Source organism: Pteropus vampyrus, unplaced genomic scaffold (assembly GCF_000151845.1).
Source record: "Pteropus vampyrus isolate Shadow unplaced genomic scaffold, Pvam_2.0 Scaffold67, whole genome shotgun sequence".
Lineage (NCBI taxonomy): Eukaryota > Metazoa > Chordata > Mammalia > Chiroptera > Pteropodidae > Pteropus > Pteropus vampyrus.
The window spans coordinates 5,238,003-5,261,246 of NW_011888848.1; the positions used below are offsets into that span (position 1 = coordinate 5,238,003).

At 34.1% G+C, this 23,244-nt stretch overlaps 1 protein-coding gene across 1 annotated transcript in view; it reads left to right on the forward strand.

The window, feature by feature from the left end:
* TACR3 (tachykinin receptor 3) overlaps nucleotides 1-19,483 on the forward strand; it is a 62,327-nt gene extending 42,844 nt beyond the window's left edge. Inside the window, exons 4-5 of the mRNA XM_011361495.1 lie at nucleotides 17,333-17,529; nucleotides 18,951-19,483. Coding sequence (XP_011359797.1) covers nucleotides 17,333-17,529; nucleotides 18,951-19,263 — 510 coding nt within the window. The 3' untranslated portion in view covers nucleotides 19,264-19,483. The remainder of the gene's footprint in view (nucleotides 1-17,332; nucleotides 17,530-18,950) is intronic.
* The last annotated feature ends 3,761 nt before the right edge of the window (nucleotides 19,484-23,244 follow it).

Below are 23,244 nucleotides of genomic sequence, written 5' to 3' on the forward strand. Positions count from 1 at the left end.
ATTCCAAATCTCACTTTAATACACACTGAATAAAACAATACACAAACCCCCTTAACATATTCTCCTTAGTTAATATGATTAATTGTTCTGCCACAACTAAAACAATTCCACAATAATTATGTTGCCATTGTCAAATATCAATAGACATATATAAATAAAATTGTTTCTTGTATTTAGAAAAAATATAGATTTGTAAAGCCAAATGAGCACAACACTTTTCGTGTGCCTGAGAGATAGAGAGAGTAGTATATTGTTTGAATCACAACTTATCTGGGTTCAGTCTCATCTGTAAAATGAGAAGATTGAACTAGATTACCTCTAAATTGTCTTCCAACTATAAATTTCCGTGATAGAAATTCATCAAATAATTATTCAACATCTAATGTGTACCAGGCATTGTACAGCAGTGATTATATTTAAACCTTTAAAACCCTGTAAAAGAGGATGCATTTCAGGTAAGAAATATTAGTGGGCCAATCTCATAAAAAAACTCTAGTGGGTTCTATGTAGCTGATTTTGGTTAGAGCAAAAGTTTTCCCTCATACTTTTGACCCCACACAAGTAACCAGTCACATGGGTATATTATATTGTCTGCAAGTGATTGTGCAAGGATAGGCATGGAAAGACCCACACTTAAGGTCAATTCAGCATGAAGCCCCCTCTACTCAACAAAAAAATTTATTCTTTCTCTAATTTGTAAAACTTCGCTTCCTACACTTCTTTCTATCCAGTCTCAGACACCCTTCCACCTCCTTCTTCTCCTATCCTTAGCCCTATCTAGTTGGGGATGTTGGGAGGGAGAAATTTTCCCCTTTCCCCTCTTGAGTTCTTATGGCTGGACTAACAATAAAATTGACACAAGAGAGATTAACAGGAGAAAAATCAATTAGTTTCATGCATATGAGAGATGATATAATTGATACTCAAGAGAATGACCAAAAAGCAAGCAGATTTTATATCTTTTACACAAAGAAACAATAATTTATGAGGATTTGACAGAACAAAGAAATCTAGGTTTGGGTGATTATTAATGAAGATCTAAGCAAAGTTTGGGATTGGGTAATAAATTAGTTAAATAAATAAATAAATAACAAGGTTTGTTTATACAAGCTTCTTGGCCCTAAATTTGCTAATTTTGATGATAAGGATGTCTCTTTCAGTCTCCAGAGGCAGGGAGGGCACTTTCACAGGGGAGACTTATTTCCTATATTCAGGGAGACAAAGGAGTGTTAATACAGTACTTTTGTACAGGCTGCTTCTCAAGCAACTTTAATTCAAAATTGTCAGTATGACATATTTGGGAGTGGTCTAACCTGGGCCCCCATAAGGGAAAGAAAATATATGTTCTTTGACATATGCTTAGGCAAGTGTTTCATAAGACTACTCATGGAATAGAAAATGAAGAAAACTCACAGGAAACATTAGTATTTTGAATATCAACTTATAGTGCAATGTCATGTTTTTTATATGTAGTTGTTCTGAGTCCATTACCTGTATAAATGTATTATGCATAAAATATACATAATACATTTATACCGCACAGCAGCAGTACACTAGATGGTGAGGCAAGGAAGCAATAATGGAGTTTGAAAGTAGCTCAGAATCTATGGTGAAAAGTTTCCCAATTCTATAACCTTTTATAGCACATAGTCTACATATTATTTTATTTTACACTCACAAGAATGCTCTGGGATAAATAAGAAAGGTATTATCTTACTTTAGAGATACAAAAGCAAGAAAGTTGAAGCTAGAGAAACTAAAGAAGAAAACAAGAGATCGATGTGAAAAATATAAAATTATCATCAGAGTGTGGTGACTGATTAGATATGAACACTGAGAGAAAGAAAATGAAAACTATTTAAAGACTCAATTGCTGAGAAAATTAGGACACTATTGACAGGAAATAAGAGCCTGTGAGAAAGTAAAGCAATTTTGTTGAAGATGAATTCACTTTAGGAGAGTACAGCAAGGTTAAAATGATCTTCATGCATCTGGAGGCATATTCCAGCAGAGGGAACACTTACTAATGCTGATGAAGATGACAACTGATATTATTACTGCAGGAAACCTTTCACACTTATGTAATCTATGACCACAGATTTATATCAATCCATTCTGTACTCTGATTAGAAATTTTATAAGAATATTCTATCACACCATCTTATAGTGAATATAGGCTCGCCACTTATTGGGTATCATTAGAACAAATCCCTCTGCTCACCTCTCAATGTTCTTTCTTCCTAATCTCCTTACTTAGAGCCCAAGAGAGAGGAGCAGAGAAAAATAATTTTTCCAGACTGCCAGTTTTTATTTCTTTCATTATTTCTACTTACTATTTCTAATTCTATAATAACATTTTCAAACAATGCAGAAAAATTTATTGATAGCATTGTTCCTCTCTACTAGAGGTCACCAGTTCATAATAGGTTAATAAAATATTCTTTGAAGATGAATGGCTGACAATTCATGTAGCTCTTTTTATGCTCTCAAAGAGAATATGATGCATATAAATTTGCATCATATTTATATGGCCTCTTAATAATAATGAGTAGTCTTTTAGCTTCTGACCATTTGTCAAAAGGAGATGCATTTGTAGCTATTTATTCAGCATCGTGATTGATTGGTGCTGACTCATGTTTACATACTTTCTCGTTTCTATTTTGAAAGACCCTATTTGTTCAAAATGAGCCACTTTGGGAAATCTGTGGTCAAAAAATAGAGCAAACACAATTAACCTAAACCCTAAGACAATGAGCTTTAAAAAAAAACACTTGGCTATTTTTAAAATGATTCAACTAAAGATAATTTTTTTTCTTTTAAATTCATAGTAAATAAGCTACCATGGACCTCTGCTACTTTATTCACTTAGAAACGAGTAGTCATTAGGATTTTATAAAATCTGGAGATATTTCCTTCAGATGCTCAATGCTTAATTATAATAAGACCATATGCCTAAGCATTGTTAGACACATATGTTATCTCATTTAGTAGCCTCATTAACATTCTGAAGTATTATTGCACTTATCTAACTAAAGATGCAACCAAGGATTAAAGAATGTAACTTGCTTTAAATTGTGTGTTAAGTAAATAGAAGAATCTGATTTGGATGCCAAGTTAACATTAAAGTCAAAGAAATAATCCATTGCTGATTCTTTGTCTCTGAGAGGAGACCACACTCTGTAGAGTGTTATCTCTTTTCTAATAAACTTTCCTTTTGATTATTAAAAAAAATTATAATCCATTGCCTTTCTACATCCTTTTGTACAGTTAAAGAGCATTATAGATAATGTCAGTAAAAGAAGTAAAAAAAAAAAACGAGAATAATTTATAATATCAGCATTCTAACACTTTTCCAATTTTTCTCCAATGTATACTCAATATATAAATTTTAAGAAAATTCTATTGTCCATGTAACTCATGATATAGCTCACTGGCTTCAACTATCTATGAATAATCTATTCATTATGGAATAATCCACTGTTATATTTTTTATTTAATGCTATAATGATCTCTTATCTTTCTATATGGACTCCCTTATCTGGAAATAGATTGGTCTTTGTTCTTCAATGTATTATTTCCTTTGTTCATGAGCTTTCATCCAGGTTTCAGTGTAGCTTTTAGGCTGACAAAAGCCTCGTCAGAATTTATTTCAATGTTTTCCACTTCTTATTTGATGAAGTAAATTACCACAAACAATTCGTCTCTTCCCTGTTCTAAGACTAATGCCCATTTGTAAATGTTATCCACATTCTCTTATTTCAGCTTGCTTGAGTAGTATCTAATGTAAACTTAAATAGTTTTAACTACGGCTGTGTGTGAATACATAAAATATTCACTTATGTCCAAACCGATATATTGTTTAATAATCTTGTTTATAATTAAACCTCATTTAAAAATAAATTCAATTACTATTAGAGTATATAAAAAAATAGAAGAGGAAAAAATAAAGCAGTTTAAATTAGGTTAAATTAAAACGATGCTTGGTAATGTCCATATGAAACGTGGGGCATTTTATCGCAGGAAAATTCTCAGATCTGTAGTAGAATACTGAGCAAGAAATGTGTTTTATTCACCATTGTGTCTTCAGTGTCTGGCATAATGCCTTCTGGGTGGATGGATGGATGGATGGATGAGTGGATGAATAGTAAATGGATAAATGAATGAAAGAATAAGGTTTTGTGAATCAGCTACTTTTTCATTTTATACATGAGAAAATATGCAGTTATACAATGTGACTTGTTAAAGGTCAAAAATCATTAAAAGGGAGAGCCAATTATGGAATGGTCTTCCTGAGTTCCAACCTGGTACTCTGTCCATAGTCCCAACACACACAGGAAATTCTGAATCTTCTGGACAAAGGGAATGTCTTCAGGAGTATATTAATATTCTCAGGACTAAAAACGAGGTCTATTTATCTATCGCTGAATGAATTAAACTGTTCTTGAAAGTTTCCTATTTCATCAAGTAAAAATATTTCTCTACCTTATCACAAGAAAAATATATGACTCTCCCCATTATGTAAATTCTTGCTATAGTATCCCAGTAAAAAAATTCTAGTAAGTAAAAAGAGTTTATATCATATATATATTACTCATTATAAATTTCCAAATTCCCTTAACCTTAAACTGTACTGGAAAAAAATGCTTTCTTTTACAGAGGAGACAACTACTTTAACATTTTGCAAGACTAACTTTTTTAACATCAAATATAAACTGCCTGGCCAAATAAAATAATTAATACAGAGATTCCGATAACTGAATAATGGATAACATCTGATATACTCCATAGTGTGCTTTAGGATTAAGTGTTGCAAATCTCCATAGCATATTTACTAGCCTAACATGTTTCCACAAGCTTCCCATTTTGCCCCCGCTCCTCACTGGTAACATCTGCTATAAATCTTTCCTCTAAAAACAAAACCCTTTCCAAAAACCCAGAGAATACATGAAGAACAGACTTGTCTCTCTTAGTGTCCCTTTGGTTGACAGCTAAGACACAGGGATTGACATAGTCAAGGCTCTCTGTGCTGGAAATAACCAGTACAAGATACCAGAATAAATTAGCCATTTCAGCCACAGGAGCAGCTATGTAAATTGCACATGTGTAAGTATATGGCTCTCCGTGGATCAACCGAGGTTCAGTAACAGAATAGAAATGTCAGTTATGTTTCATGATATCCACCACATATGATTAAGAAGTGGATGGGGTTATAGGGGTGGAGGGAAGGAAGAAAGAAGAGTCTATTAGTTTGTTAGAGATGCCATAACAAAGTACCACAGACTAAGTGGCTTAAAAACAGAAATTATCTTCCCACAGTTCTGGAGGCTATATCAAGGTAGTGGCAGAGTTGGTTTCTACAAGGTCTCTCTCTCTAATTTATATTGTAGATGGCTTTCTTCTTCCAGTGTCTTCCTGTGGTCTTCTCCGTGTTTTGCTGCAGCCTAATCTCCTCTTCTTTTTAGGCCACCAGTCATTAAATTAAGGCCCACTCATATGACCTCATTGTAACAATCAGCTCTTTAAAGGAGCTACTTCCAGATACAGTCACATTCTGCAGTACTTGGGAGTTAGGACTTTAACAAACGAATTTTAGGGGGACACAATTCAGTCTATATCAAAGACATTATTTAAGATTTTTAGAAATGGATACCTCTATTAAATCCTTTCATGGATTCTGGTAGTGTCCTGCCACCAAGGAGGATTTTTGCTCTGTTAGGAAGATATACCTTCCTCAGCAAGTGTGAGTGCTACTAAGTGAGGAACTAGGATAGCGCTTCCCTCCACTTCATTTTAACAGGCTTATCCTTCAGCTGAAAGAAAACTGAAGAAACTATTTCTGTTTGTTTGACTAGAACATTTCACTCCTTTTCCTCCTCCCTAGATGGCAGTTTGCTTTTGAGCCCTTTTCATTTCCACTTTCTCCCCTACTCCTCTTTCTTTATTCCCATCTTAGAGAAAACAGTTCCTTTTAAACTTATTTCGCCTTTCCATCTTTTTTTTCTTTTTTTTTTTTTTTTTTAATGCCTACAGCACCTGGTCTTCCTAGGTAATCTCCTATCCAAATATCCAAATACTAACCAGGCCTGACCCTGCTTAGCTTCTGAGATCAGCCGGGATCGGGCTTGTTCAGGATAGCATGGCCATAGACTTCCTTTCCATCTTTATATAATCTTTGCAACAAGGGACAATGTACAGTCTCTTAAAGTGCCTAGCATGACATCCAGCAAAGTACCTATAAGTGGTTCATTCTTACTCCTCTGTTTTTTAAAATAGCCAGTCCCCAGCAATCTACTGTTTTCATTTGCCATTATTTATGTGATCCAGATTTTAAATAACTTCATGTATATCACAGTGCCAGCACCGACATGATCAAGAAGGGACAATTTCGGTGGTGAGACGCCCAGTTGGAAGAATGCACAAGAGGCCGATATGAAACAGCAGGCAACCAACTTTATTGTGGGGAGCGCAATTCTATTGCAGGAAGTGCAGTTCTATTGCGGGGAGCAGGTTTCTGCTTCTGCTCTTCTTCTGCTCCCTTTCTGCTCCCCAGGGGATCACGCAGCTCCACATATATCAGAGTACAATAGTGGCATTCAGCCACACAAAAGTGATACAATAAGCTGAAATACGTTTACACATTTTAGGCTCAGGCGCCCTACTACACTAATGTAACATTCTAAATCCGGGGTCCTATTCCTAGCTATGAGCCTGGATCACAGCCAGACCATGGACCCACCAGGCCTATGACCCACAGTCTTTCATTTTTTGTGTGTCCTGAATGGAAAATGTAAGTTTTACTGAGGATTTTGTAGATTAGTTTAAAGGGAGAATTTGCCTCTCAGAGCATAAAACCCCTTTGGTATTTCATATTACATCAGCTCTCAGGCAATTGTGTGTGTGTATGTGTGTGTGTGTGTACATGTGAGTGTGTGTGTCTCCCTCTTCATCTCCTCTACCTGTCCTTCTTGCAGCACCTCCTTGATTCATTGTTCTCCTCCAGAAAGACCATTCACCCACAATTTTTCAAGACAAATTTAGCACTGTTCATACAATTCAAACTGTAGCACTGTTTTTATCATTTAAGTAATTCTAAACTTGCAAATCCTCATCTACATCTATTACTCATCTCAGTGAACAAAATATTTTTCGTATAAACAATTTCACTCTCTTTTCAAGTCAGGAGAGCTTAGAAATAGAAAAATAATGTTGTTGTTTTCTGTCAGACCATGTTGCACAAACCCTTTGTGTACATGATTCTAATGACTAGCTCTAAGTCTTTTCAGATGTCTTTCTGCCCCTGTTTTCATTTTTATTTCATTTCTGAAAATTTTTCAGGGAGATTTTCCTCTATTACTTTGCTTAGGTAGTCGATCACAAAAGGACTATGTGTGTCTGTACTTCTATATGTTTTATTCAGTGTATTTCCAAATTTATGGATTTTTCAAATCATTTGTATTCCTCCCCAAACTCTCTTTAATCTGTTTTTATTTGGAAATATTTAGAACTGGTGAAATAATACATTGTGAATACCTCTTACCTTTTGATTCTCAGGTCTTATCCTCAGATTATTTCTGCTTTGTTATTTCATCATTCGTCAACATGTTCTGGCAGCATTTTACAAATCTCTGAAATAGAAATTTCTAAATCCTTTTGCCACAGCTACCTAAGCCCAGATAAGAATGATTGTCACTGATACCTTAAAGAAACACAAACATGCTTCACATAGTAAATCTGTAAAGAAAAAGAGCATCCTAAAAGAACTGAAAATAAACTATATGTGGTGCCAGGAGGATGCTAAACTTATCAGTGAGATCGCTTTGTAAATTATATAAATGCCTAACCACTATGCTGTACACCTGAAACTAATATAAAATAATATTAATGTTAACTCTAATTTAAAAATAAATAAATATATTTTAAAAAAAGAACTGAAAATAATGAACAGAATAGTAGTTGCACACCAAAGGAAATAAGAACTCCAATATTAATTAGAAAAAACAACAGGTCCTTCAAATGCTACCCATACTGATTAAAAAGCAGATCAAGTAAGAGATAACAATTCCCTTCATACACAGGGCTTCACTGAAAATTGAAAACTGATCATTGGTGGCCAAAAGCTTATATGCCACAGTTAATCCGGCTTGAACAAGACAGTTTTATTTTAAAACAAGTTTTCATGAAGAACTAGAAGACTCTGTTCCATTCACTTGTCTGAGAGTACAAGCCAGCTCTCTATCAAAATCACACCAGTCTATCTTCTAGCCATAAGATTTCACGAGGCATCTCCTAGAACATTTCACTACCAGACTGTAGATTTTTACTAGGAAAGACTGTACAGTGAGCTCTAATGTCAGTGCTTTTTTACATATATAAAACACATATACCTATAAATACCTACATATACACATATGTATGTTTCTATATATATGTGTATACATATGCAAACTACTCTGTATATACTATATACAAAAGAATATGCTCTGTATATATACTTGTATATATTGTATACAATCTATATAATACACTGATATTTCTGATATTAGAAAGATCTTTGTAATATGCCCTGTCATTTTTCTTTGTGCTGCATAGTGACCCAGAAATATACACTAATGTTTCATTTATAATTCAATATTTTCCGATACCCTGTCTAGGAGCTTCCTCAAGCACAAGTCATTAATTTCTGGCATTACTGATTGAACTGAATCCATAAAATTTAATTTTCTGGAACACCTCCAATTTTCCCGACATGTTATGGGAGGACTTAAATCTGATGTTTTAAAATATATTTCTGGAATTTCTCAGAACTTACTCATGCATCTAAAGGAGTAAATATATAGACAGGTTATTTTCTTTATTTCTCAGATGAACTTCACAAACAAATTGAGATCTTAAATACTAATAGAAAAAGATACTGAGATTATATGCATTGGATTAATTTTCTGCTCTACATATTACAGTTAACAATTAAATGGCCATTAGAGTCAAAACATTTATGGTCTTTCTGCTGTTCAATTAATTTTTTATTAAATAAACTTCACGTAGTTAACTTTCTAGTTGTAAAACTAAAATAAATATCAAGAACAGAACATTTATTATTTTTTCTTCCTCTGGTAACCACCTTAATAGTTTTTTCCATAAGAAAGCTTTTCAAGGAATACTTATTATTCTGTTATTTTACAGAAATATGCTATGTTGGGGAAGTGACAAAGCCATTGTGACTATAAAATAATTGGGCTCGTTATTTTTTAAGATGTAATGGGAAACATGGGTTTGACTCCACTTCCCACTTTCTATCCTTCTATCTCTATCTCTATCATTCACAATCTCTCTCTCTCTCTCTCTCTCTCTCTCTCTCTCTCTCTCTCTGTCACACACACACACACACACACACACAAACGGATAGCAGGGACTGAGACTGTAATAAAAGAGCTGTTTTTAAAACTCCTGTTTTTTTCACACCCTCTGTCACAAAATTTGACAGAAATTTTTGGCTTTCCCGTACACAATCTTCATTGTATTCTTTGTCCCCAGTGCATCACCGTAGCTTTCTTTTTCCTTTATAAAGGCATATTTATAATCACTCGAGGTCCTGATACCAATAATTTAAAATATGCTTACAAATTAGTCAGATCTTTGGAATGAAGTAAAAATGAATATCTCAGCCCACCCTGAGTATATATGAGCCTGGCTTTCACATTCCTGTTTAATCCTCATAATCCTCATAATCCCCTGCATAATGAGTGCTCTCATGGCTTCTTTACTCCTCAGACTATCAATGTTCAGAAAATTTAAGTAATTTTCCCAAGGTTACATAACTATTTACAAACAAGGCCTAGATTTAAACAAAATTCTCTGAGTTTAGAGCTCTGGACACTGCAAGACACTGCTGTGCAATGAAAATGAGGGAATGGGAAGAGATAAATATCTAGCTTCAGATACTGTATTGGTGGTGGTGCCACTTAGTAAAGTAGATTTTTCACAGAAATAATAGCTTTGAGATGTCTTTGAGACATTTGGATAGATCATCTGTCTTTGGGAAGATGATGGCCTGAAAGGGTTCTTCTGAAGTTTCGCTTTCTTCTCTGCCACTTGACTAATTCTCCAGAGTAAAGCAGCAGCTGTAATAAGAGAGTGGACAGAGCTCAGAGGGGTGTGTGAGGCCCAAAGGGTGTTATAGTCAGGAGAGAAAGGCTCAGGGTTTTACTCCCCTCCTTATTCCAGAGACTATTAGGGTATTAATACTTTCACCAAGTACATATCGGGCAGACCGCCCTTCTCCCACCCTCTGGGGAAACATAGCTGGCTAACAGGAGAGTAGACTGCTTTCCCTTTATGATGTGCAGCTTTGCAGCACTGAAAAGAACACTTTCAGTTTATCTTTACAGGCAAGGATGAACAGAGACTGGAGTCGAAAAAAAATAAAATGAAACAAACCTTAGGGAAACCAAATGCTAGAAACAAGACAAAGAAGCAGAGTACCTAGAGCTTACTTTGTAAACTAAAGTCAAAACATAAGGTCACTTAATTGTAGCCTGAAGCTCATGTGACTTAAATAAATAATTTTTAAAATATAAAACTCCAATTGTCGAAATAGATATCACCATTAAGAAATAAAGGAATATATCAAAATACAAACAAATATACAAAACACCTAACGATCATGAATGAAAAAGTAGTGAAAGTTAGAGGAATGGTCTAGGTTAGAGATACTTGAATAACCAAGAATTTACTCCTACAGAATGTTTTATTTATCTTAATCTCCAGAATCAGCCTCTTCTACATCTTGACATCACTCTCTAGTAGAAAAGAAATATGTACCTACTAGACTTCTAGCTGTAATTGAAACAGATTTCTCTCGGCACCTCCAAATTGCATTAATTTACACAAATTGCATTAATTAAATTATAATAATTGTATATGAATTAAAGTGTACAAATTGCATTCATTAAAATGACAATGCATTTGGCACAGTACCTTGTTCATAACAGGTCCCAAACAAGTTTTAGTTTCCCTACTGCCTTAGGAGGCAACTTACTTTTGCCCCTTACTTTTACTTTGTGAGATGTTATTTATTTTTCTCTTTTCCAGTCTTATAAAACTAAATATATCTAAATGTTATCACTCTCTGAGTTATTTCTTACAATAAAAAGTAATTTCTTTTTTTTACCATAGCAGCTATTAAGGGAAGAAAACACATGATTCTAGAATATATATTTAAACTTACACTTGCCTTAGGGTATAAATAAATCTACATTGACATAATATCACACTTTTCAAAAATAACTTTGTGTATAGAAGTAGTTTCTGTAGCCACCATGGAGATAGAACACAATAAATTATACAGACGTGTACCTATCTTTCTCTGTTAGCAGCATATCAAAAAAAAAAAAAATCAATAGCATAATGAAGACTATGGAATTGTAATAGTTAATTTTATGTGTCAAGTTGACCTGGCCATGGGATGCCCAGATAGCTGGTTACACATTATTTTGGATGTGTCTGTGAGGGGGTTTCTGGAAGATATTAGCACTGGTATTGGTGGACTAAGTAAAGCAGATGACCCTCCCCAGTGTAGGTGAGCATCATCCGATCTGAACCTTAATAGAACAAAAAAGCAGATGAAGGTTGCACTTGTTCCCTGACTGACTGCTTGAATTGGGACATCTATTTTCTCTGCCATCTTTCCTTGGTCTCCAACTTGCAGATGGCAGATCACAGGACATCTTAGCCTTTATTAATTGTGTGAATTTTATATACATATATTTATATTTATATATATTTTTATATATGTAGATATATGTATATGATTATATAGATATAGATCTATATATGTGTGTATATCTTTAAAATATACACACATATATAGATATTTATATTTATATATATTTTTATATATGTAGATATATGTATATGATTATATAGATATAGATCTATATATGTGTGTATATCTTTAAAATATACATTGTTTTCTGATCATTCAACCCATTCCTCATCAATTCAGCTTATGACATTGCTTCGTACATAATATTTACTGAGCATTTGCTATGTGCTAGCTACTTTCCTAGGCACACTAAGCACTGGTCATTAAGAAATAGGAGCCACCAAATGAAATTACTCTAGATTTCCCACCAAATAACCCACAAACCACCTGTATATACCATCTACATTTTTTCCTTCTGTTACAATAAGGAAATGTCTCATATCTCAAAAGTTTGTGGCTTCCATTTGCTCATACACTCTCAGAAAACTTGAGCATTTAGTTGTGCTTGATGACCTATAGGTCTTTTTCAATGGCATTCATGCATCTTCTAGTATGTCTAATTTTAGAAAATTATCTTTTGATCTCCCATCCCCACCCCACCTCCCCAGCTTATAACCTATATCCCTGCACCATAGCCAACAGAAACAACCAAAAGAGTTGTTTATAATGCTTTCGCCACATCCCAGTCACCTTTAACCCTGTTAATTTCTATTTTGCCTTCACAACTCCACTAGAACGGCTCTCATTCAGTTCACTGCTTGTCTTTAAGGAAACTATAATTTTTTATGTTGCTAAAACTTGGAGCATCATTCTACAGGATAGGCAATCCTCCCTCTTAAAGGAGGAGAAAAAAATAAACAAAACAAAAATGCTTCTCTTAACTTTTCTGACCACATTCTAGTCAATTTCTTACCAAATCTTTGATTGCTTTCTCCTCATATCCTTTCCAACTCTTTGCCTCTATCTAACTTCAAAATGTCTGAGTTACCTGGGCTTGTTTTGGACCACTTCTCACTCTTCATTCTCTAAGTAATTTCGTTTATCCCATGACATTAAATTACATCTATAGATCACTGACTCTGAAATGTATATTCCAAATTAATACTTCCTCTATGAGCTCTAAGTTTTTATAATCAGCTGCATACTTGCTTTGGTATTTCTCAGGTATTTTAAAGTTATAATATACAAAACTCGACACTGAGCTTAGGTCTTCATATCCATAAAAGCATATTCTTCCTATAGTCATCCAAATATCAGTAAATGGTACTTCCATTCACTTGGATATCGAATTCTGAAAAGTCATTTTTAAAACCTCACTTTCTCTCTCATCCTTGTTTGATCCATCACTAAATTCTAATGATTCTCCTCCTTAAATATATTTCTCATCTTTCTAATTCTCTCCGTCTCCATTGACATACTCTAAGATGCTATCACTGATCAACAGGCTCACTGAAACAAACCTCTCCACTGGTTTCTCCAGATCTATACTTGTTCTCGAATTCATTATCCACTCAAAATCCAACATGTGAATCAACTCATGCAATCTGCTTATAATTTCTTAATGGTTTATCAATATATTTAAGGAAATAAATGAATGAAATTGCAAACTCCAAAAATAAACTACAAGTTCCTACAGAACCATGCTACCAACTACTCTGCCAATATAACTGGGCAACTTTGCCATTCTTACTCTGTGTTCCAGTGACACTTGCACTCAGTTGCTTGAACACATTAAACTTTCTCCCACTTTTTAGCCTTCACTCACACTATTATCAGGGCCTACAATTGATGTGTCCTTCATTCTTCTGCCTGTATATTCTCCAGGTTTCAGCTTTAATGTTGCTTCCTCAAAGAGACCTTTCATTGTATTCTAAATATCTAGATATGATTTTTTCTCTATAGAATTTATCATATTTGTAATTACTTATATATTTGTGTATTTATTATTTAATACTGTCTCTATAATAGGATGTGATGTAAAAACAGATAACATTCTCTTTTTTAATTCAGCACTGTATCTCTAGACTCTAAAACTTTGATTTCTTTAGAAAAAAAATCATTATTATAGAATAATTTTAATCTAAGTAAGTCAATTGTACTTTTTTCCCAAGGCTGTACCATCAAAGTCTCAAATAACTATTCTTTCCAAACATCCTGCTAAATACAAATGCCAAGGGCAATAATAATGTATAAAATATTCTAAAGCATTTTTGTTTTATTCACTTAAATAATATTTTTGAATTTTTATTATGTGCATGATAGAGCAAAACAATGGTAAGACAAAGATAAATAATGGTTCTTGCATTTAAACTGTAAAATGGATGGGAAAATCAGATATCCACAGTCAACCAGTATTTATTAAATTTGTCAAGAACTATGCTAAGTTCTGAAGACACAAGATGAAAAATGCATGCGCCCATATCTGGACTAAAGGAAACAGAAACATGCTTGACTACAACACATATCTATAGAAGATCTTTCTTTCAGGGTCTTTTAGATTTTTTTCTGAAAATCTTCAAATAAGTTACTAAATGTTTTGCAACAAGGTTCATAAGCCTGTATATATGTGAATAATAAGTTATTTGATACCTCTGTTTCGATGCATTTTAATTTAGTGACTTCTGTACATTCATTTGATTTTCTCCACATTCTGGGCATTTTCCCACATTGATGGTTGTAAATTACTTTAAAAGACTCAGATAGCTGTTGCAGCTCTTCAGCTATCATTGGAAAACAAGTTCATGCATGGAGAGTTTATGGTCAGTCTGTATAAAAATATTCAAATAAGATTTAGGTACATTTGCTAATATTGTATTTAACATAGTAGCCTGCACCTTGTTTACATTGTTATAGATACTTTTTCTGTTCTCTTAACAAGAGCAATTTGATAATGAAATTTAATGCTTATGCTTTCATGCACCCCAAATAACATACTGGTTATACTGTTTGTGCACTCATACTCTTTACTTGAATTTGTTTGCCTAAAAAATAGAAATCGCAGTAAATACCAGGCTCATTTTATATCTCTGTGCCTATTTTAAACTTGGTGGACAAATGAGACCAGCAAATAATGACAGAGTAAAACCATGGATATCTTTTCATTTCTTTCTTTTTGTATTCACTTTTATTTATTTAAGGAAATTTGAGTACCTATTATGTATGAAGTCTAGTCTATAGGCTGAAATATATCAGTAAACAAAATAAGCAGAAAATTCATGCTCTTTTATATTTGAGCATAAGGAGACACAAAGTAAAGAACAAACATAACAAATAAACTGAAACTAAAAAGCAAGCTGAGGGGTTTGGGGAGGGCTAGAAAGACAGATTGTAATTTTAAATAGGTTGGTCAGAACAGGATTTATAGAAAAAACGAGAATTGTGCAAAGGCTTGAAGGAGATGAAGGTGTTAGCCAGTGGGAATAACTGTGGGAAGAGTGTTCTAGAGGGAGGAGCCAGTAAGAACAAGGGGGACAGGAGCTTGCCTTCGGTGTTCAAGGAATAGAAGGATGTTCACATATTCAAGAAGAAAAAAGTGAACAGAATTCATTTCATTCAGTCTATCTGGCTGGGCCTACAGTTATCATGCATTGAGTCATTCGTCATTATAATAAACTAGTAAGTTCTCATAAATTTTATTTTCAATTGTATTTACACATATTTATATTCACCACATTTCTATGCACTTTTTGTAAAACATTTTTTATTATATTGTAAAATTATTCAGAATAAGGAATTGATCCTCTATTCATTACTATTCTCTATACTGTTTTCTAGATGCCATAGATATTCAATGAATGCTATTAACTGTAAGCAGAAAAACAGATGTAAGAATCTGAGATTTCAAGGCTCTAACTTTGTTCCATGAATCATAGTCGTCAAATCTTTTGGTCTTTGCCTCAGTTTCCTAAAATGCAATTGAAAACTAATTAAATTGTTAAATATATAAGACACCATATACATACAAATTATAATAAAATATGGCTTATATTCCACCAACATATATGAATAAGAAATAGAGATAAAATGCAGAAATCTAAATACAATTGTTTAGAAAAAAAACGCAATTTACAGAGTCCTAAGAAAATCAAAAGACTTTCCATGGTGTGGCCAATGATGACATTCTATGAGCTATGACCTGGATTTTCAGCTCTGGTGGCCAATTTCTATCAGTTCAGTATTAGTCACCTGGATGGTACAGTGATTAGGCCCTGAGGATAACTTTGCCTTCCACATTAATCCATTTCATGCTTTGTCTATTTCTAGAATCATGTCTCTATGATCTTAAACCTTGCCAACTTTCATCTGTCTCCAGCTTGCAGTCAAATGACAAGTGGAGTAAACACATAAATAATGTGTTTTCATAAGTCTAAGGTGCCACACAGGCCATTTATGTAGAGACTCTCTGATTTGTGTTCTGATATGTTATTCTAAGTGTTCTACTATTTCTAAACTCCCAAGAAAAGTATGAACAAATTTAGTAGACAGATTGATAATGAGAAATATTAAATGAGGTAATCATAGGATATTATTATTTCCTTTTACACACAAAGCCAAGCTGGTTAGTGTTCAATAACTTCAAGTCCATCTTTCTCATAGACACCAACAATGGAACATATTTTAATTCATTTAGAGACACATAAAGCATTCTCCCATTCAACTTCCTGTTACAAATTGTATACTGTCATTCATTATTCATTTATTCTATATCTAATTATCTACCTCCAACTATATAGGGACTATGCTAGCTGTTGGGAATATGAACATGTTTATGACATTCTTTCTGCCTTTTAGGAATTCAAGGCCTAGTGGAGGAGAAATAGAGGTTGACATTCTACTTTGGCTAGGGTTTCTAGAATATTTTGGTTCAAAAGTGTGGAAACAGAGGCTTACCAAACTCATAGGAGCTAATGTAAAAACCGGCTGTGTAAACTGATTGCTTATTTACGAATTTAAAGTTAGTGATGTTTTCTCAGAGTAATGTGAACATCATAATCACTATCCAGAGAAACTTTTCTCAATATGAGTTTATAAGAGAAATCAAGTTAATATTCAGAAGATTGCCCAGTGAGCATGGTATTAGAGTAAAGAAATCTGAATAGTCTTATGCTATAGTCAGATTATAATAAATGATGAGGAACCAGCCAGCCCTTACACCCTCAAAGTGACTCAACAGTTTCTCTAGATACAATGTCTCTGCTGTTTAACACTGCAGGTGAGCACAGCCAAATCTTAACTCCTGCTTCTTTCTCCCCCAGGCTCTTTGGATTTTAATAAGCACTTATTTTCTTCAGGCCAATTAAAATATTGTTTTAATTGTTTGAGTCAGTGCCACACATTAACATGGGTTAGATAAAGATGGAATGGTGACACAGGTATGCTTTCTTGAGATTTACCTTAGGCAACTGTCACTTTATTACCTCATCATTTTAAAAATTATATCGACTGTTCCTTACGAATGCCATATATTTAACTGTATGGCAGGAAAATATGATTTGCAGTAAGCTATTGCAACTAATGTATTTAATGACTTTTAAACTTTCCAAAAATGACCTTTTCCTTCTTTTCTTCTAGGTTGTAAAAATGATGATTATTGTTGTGGTGACATTTGCCATCTGCTGGCTCCCCTATCATATTTACTTCATTCTCACTGCAATCTATCAACAACTAAATAGGTGGAAATACATCCAGCAAGTCTACCTGGCTAGCTTTTGGCTGGCAATGAGTTCGACCATGTACAATCCCATCATTTACTGCTGTCTGAATAAGAGGTAAAAACAAAATTGTCACTCTTGGCTTCGCTGGAAGCATATAATGCTGTTCCAGTTTTCTAGTGCACATTTAAAATGCAAAAGGAAGGGAAAATTGAAAAATTCACTGAGAAAAGCACAGTTGTCTATTTTTCTAGATTCTCCCATACGTTATGAAATACCCCATTTTAACAATTACATCCTTAAGGCAATGTTCTTAAGAGTTTCTAACTGGGCAATTTTTTTAATGGGTCAAATTCTCCCTCCAAAACCTTCACAATTTTATCTGTCAAAGAAAAAGAAATGTCCTCATGATTGAAGGAAGTGAGTTAAAAATGTGCTCATGTCCTCAGAGAAATGAAGACACTTCACAGAAATGCACAGATGATGGCATATGAGAGTGTGCTCCATTAAAAAAGATGTTTTGTAAGTAGACTTCAAAATAGAAGTTGTTGCTATGAGGGTGACAGAAACAAAATGAGGACAAAGGGAATTATAAACTACCTTCCTGCATAACGAGGTTAGTAAGAGAGGACGCAGCCTCCCTGGCAACTGGATGTGAAGAAATTGAAATGGTCAAGGAAAAGTTATTCGTAAAATGAAGTGTTTGGTTTTTTTTTTAAAGGACTAGTTACATTTAATTTTAAGACTAATAAGAAAATCTAAAATGTGGTTTCCAGACTGAAAACACCCTAGTTGTAAGGTTGGCTCATGGAAAGGTAGGGTTAAATTTCATAGGGTTGATAAATGAACGAGTTTTGAGCTACTCCGAGTACACATAGAAATGGAACTTCATGTAAATAACTGCAGGAGCTGAATCGTAAACTCTTCCCAGTCAGGCCTCCACCGCATTGTGCCTTAAGTTTGATAAATATTTAATTCTTACTTGTTTTTCATTAATTACATAAGCCATGTGTCAATTCAGCCACCCCACAAGCTGTACATCTGTTTTTAAATCAATTTCATTTCATGGTTTACAACACCAAGAATTTTGCATTTTCATATTTGCTTACGTAAAAACCATCAAGATTAACAATTAATTCTAACATTAAATAAGACTTTAATTTATAAATATGTAATTATATCTGAAAGAAGCTGATTTGAAATATGTCATTTTTAAGTATTTTAAGCAGCAAGCCTAATTCAATTACACTTATGCAAATGCGTGAAATTATTAGAGAAATGTACACTGTTTCTTTGGCATATTGATTACCCGATGCTGTGCTTTTCCTATTTGATGGGAAATTAAGATTCAATTCAAACAAGAACTTAAAAGACCAGTAATAATACTGTGGCATAAATTCTAAGAGTTTGATTAGAAAATCAAATTCAAAACCCGAGTTGGTTTTAGTGCCTTAAATAAATAGGGCTTTCTGTGGCACTTGAAAGAAATTTCCTCTTGAAAACATGAGTTTTTCTTCCTGTGGCCTGCCTCTCCTCAGATTTCGAGCTGGCTTCAAGAGAGCATTTCGCTGGTGTCCTTTCATTGAAGTTTCTAGCTATGATGAGCTGGAGCTCAAGACCACCAGGTTTCGTCCAACTCGGCAGAGCAGCCTGTACACTGTGACCAGAATGGAGTCCATGACAGTGGTGTTTGAGCCCAGTGACTCCGACAATGCCAAATCCAGTCGAAAGAAGAGAGCGACTCCAAGAGACCCAAGCTTCAATGAATGCTCTCGCAGGAATTCTAAATCTGCCTCCACAACTTCAAGTTTCATAAGTTCACCCTACACTTCCGTGGATGAGTGTTCTTAAATCTGTTTCTTGAAGTGAAAAGAGTAGTGTGAGGCCACCATGGTGCCGGCACAGGCCCCAATTCTCTTGACGTATGTCCGTCCTGTCCTACATATGCTCCAGAAACAAAAGGGCAATGTTTAGGCAGCTACACTTTAATTGAGAAAGGTAGCACATAAATATAACAAAAATACTATTAGGATATTTGCCTCTCTCAAAAAATAAAATGGGCTTTAAATTTATTCTTTGATAACTAAGCAAACAAGAGTATAAAACACACCTTTCCACAGAGACAACTTTCTTATTCTCTGCTTAGCTATTTCAGAAGTACTCCCAGAAAGGAATGAGCTAATAGTTCTACAGAAGCATGTGTTTTACTACAAGAAAAAATATACTGACACATTTTTGAGAGCCATAACAAAATAAGGTATATCATTAAGTTAGAATTTATCTCCCAGATTTCAGTGCTTATAAATCATCTTTCCTTGAATTAGAGATACTGTCAGTCCTGCTCAAGAGAGCAGAATCCTTCTGAGAATGTGGATGTACAGCACAAACTTCCCCTTTAAAGTATTTCATTGGATTTTTAAAGCTATCCAGCTAAAATAATTACCCGTAACACTTTACCAGATTGTTATGACTTCATCGATATAGAACCGACTATTATTTTTTGAAGAACAAGATATAAAAGCAATTATTCAAGAGCAAATTATGGTCTATTACTGACAAGACATTAAATTTTCCAATTCTCCTCTTTATTTGGACCCAAAGCCAGAAATATTTAATTGTTACAAAGTGTCACAAGTCTAAACAACCCTACCACGTCTTGAAGCTGAATTTCTTCATATTTCACCAATGAACAGGCACATACAGACAAACATATTCGATTGTGCAGACACAATCATTTTAATGTATGTAACAAATTCAAAGAGTTAAATTCAAAATAGAATGCTGAAATAGTAAGTGGTCATTACAGAGTTGACACAAATAGCTTAATAAAGTCTATCAAGTTGGTGTGCATGCTTTAGATAAGTTAATGTATTATTATTTAGTATCTAATCATTGAATATAATGTTCTTAAATGTTCATTAAGGTGTCAAGAAAAGAAACCTAATACTTAAAACAAAGATTGTCTTCTCAAATTTACAAATGAATATGGGACTAGCATTAATGAATGTTCTAGATCTATGGAACCATATTCAGCTGTGGATTGCAAATGTGAAGTCTGGCCCTCAGATTCAATGTAGTCAGCCACTAACAAAATACATTTGAAAAACAACTCCTGGCCTTCACAGATGTTAGAGAAAGTCAGTATAATTTGCTAAGACGTTTAAGGAAAAAAACTGAGCCAATCAGCTGTTTTGTTTGTTTTCTTTTCTTTCTTTTTTTCTTTTTTAGTAGATTTGTTGTTGTTTTGCTTACTTAGTATCATCCTTCTAAATGACAGAAATACCTGAGGTCCAGATGGTATCTTTTTCATACTCTTTAGGAAAAATTGACATCATTCACTCAATACTCATGACTCTTACTTAAATCAAGACTTAAAAAACAAAATTTTATAAATTCAAAATTTGAAAAATAATAACAATAAAATCAATGAATATAATATGAAAGAGGTAAGATTTTATCCCTTTTTATGAATTTCGTCACTGAGAATTATATAATACTACACATGGAAATCAGCTTCAGTAGGAGTCACTTTAAATACAGCTATGCCAATGTTGTCATATTTGTCAGGGTTTGGAAGAATTTGTGTTCAAAATTCACTCTGCCTTCTGATGTAAAAACTCACTGAATCTTTTTCATTGTTTGAAGGCAAACACTGACTAAAAATAGTAGGCAGATTTATTTTAATGTTCTAGGGCTTTGGGGGATGCATTTAGATCAGCAGAAAAAAAATACAACTATTTTGAGAGAAATCTGAAAGAGTTAAAAAGACTTGCATCCTTTTAAACATTCTCTTTTTGAAAGACAAAAATAATGATAAACATTGTATTTTCATTATTTTGCATCTGGACAAAGTGATTTTGAAATTACTTGCATGGGAAAAAAATTAAAGCAAACATAACTATTATGGAATCCAATCTAACATCTATTTTTTTAGCTAGCTCATTATGATGCTGCATTATTCCATCTCCCAACCTCATGACAGTGACATTTCTGACCCAGAAGCCAATTTCATATTCTTTTCCAGGTCCTGCCAATCTCTTATAAAGAAATCCTATGAATTTCAAGTAAACTCCGCCCTTACAAAGCACACAGAAGAATGCTAAAAACCTTGGTATCAAACCTCAGAAGCACAAAATAAATGTGAAAAAGCAATGTTAGCCAGCTCAGAATTTGAATTTGATTTTTGTTAATGCAGAATTTCATCAGAAAACTTCTGATTAATGTCTAGTAAATTATTCTATCAAATACAGAAACAGGCGAATTATAACAATTTCTCACACTTTTTACAGTAACGATTTAAGTTCCCACTCATTGATAGTGTGCCAAAAGTTAAGGAACTCAAGCATGACACTAGCCATGTAGAATAATAAGACTGCAAAAATTTCCCTTAGGGCCAAGCAAAACTCGAGAATAAAGTCCAGTAGTTCTGTACAAGCTCAGTAATTATGTGTTGTAAAATAGCTTGGCAAAAATTCAATGTATATAACAAATAAATGTATATAAAGTTTGTAGCTAGTGAATAAAGCATTTTCAAGTTGTGGTAATTATACTGAATAGATTTAATACATTCATACCCTTTGTATTTGTGGTAATATGTGACAGATTTGATTTCACTTTTTTCTGTAAAACATTAAAAATAATATTAAAAATAAAAGCATTCCTAATATTTTCCTACTGGCTAGCATAACATATGTTATGTAGTATCCTAGCTTATCTAAACACACTCACCCAATCATCCCTCAAAACAATTGTACTTCCTTCCTTATTTTTCCTCAAAAAAAGGTCTAGTTTTCCTGTTACCTTGATTCAAAACAATAAAGCATCTATGGGGAGCAAAGGTATCAAAATGTAGAAAAATATTCTGTTTAGAGAACAGGAGCAGATGAATTGAAATATAGAGCCAAAAGTGCATGTAGTTGAGTATATAATGCAGCATTTCAGAGGTATGGCATCGGGCTACATCCACCGACAAACTTGAGTTTATATCTGAGCTCCACCAACTGCCAGCTGGGGGACCTGAAGCAAGTGATTCTCTGCTCTGAGCCTCATTTAACTCATCAATAAAAAAAGAAACTTGTAATTACTTTAAAGTGTTGATGTGCTGAATGCTCTAATGCATGAATGCCACAGCACCAAACATTAAATAAATGTTCAAAACCATCATTAGAATCATTGTGTACATAGGGAGAACATTAGAGAAACTCTTTTTTTTTTTTTTCTGGCCATATCCTTCTTCCCCCATCCAAAGCTCTTTGAGGACCATAAGTAGCTTTATAGCCTCTTATCACATAGCCCTGGGCTGTTTTCAGAGCCCCCACAAAGTCTCATGGATTGTGTTTGAGCGTTCTGGAAATTTGCTTTCTGGCCCTAGGCTCTGACTAGGGAAAACTGTGCAGGTGAAAGGTTAGCAATAGCCACTTAATAGGAGTGGCTTTGGACATGTGAAACTAAACTCACTTCTTAGAAAAGATACAGCCTTTTTTGGTTGAAGAATAAGAATGTTAAACTTCAAAAGATAATAGATAAGAGAGGAAAAACACAAAATTTTCAGGCGTCCTCAGCAACCCCATTGACCGCTCTCTCAGTGCCTTCTCTCCTGTGCTCTGAGGAAGAATGCCCAGGGACAATTCCATTTCATGTCATGACAATGACCCACATTGCCTATCCATTTCCACCCATTACGAGGACATTCTCCCTGATCCAGACCCTCAACTCTACTTAGATATAGGCCAAACATTCCCTACCCTGTTCCACCAATTCATCATAAAAGGAGAAAGAGAGAAAGAAGCAGGATATTTCACAGGCCCACCACACTTTCAGAATATTAGGAAA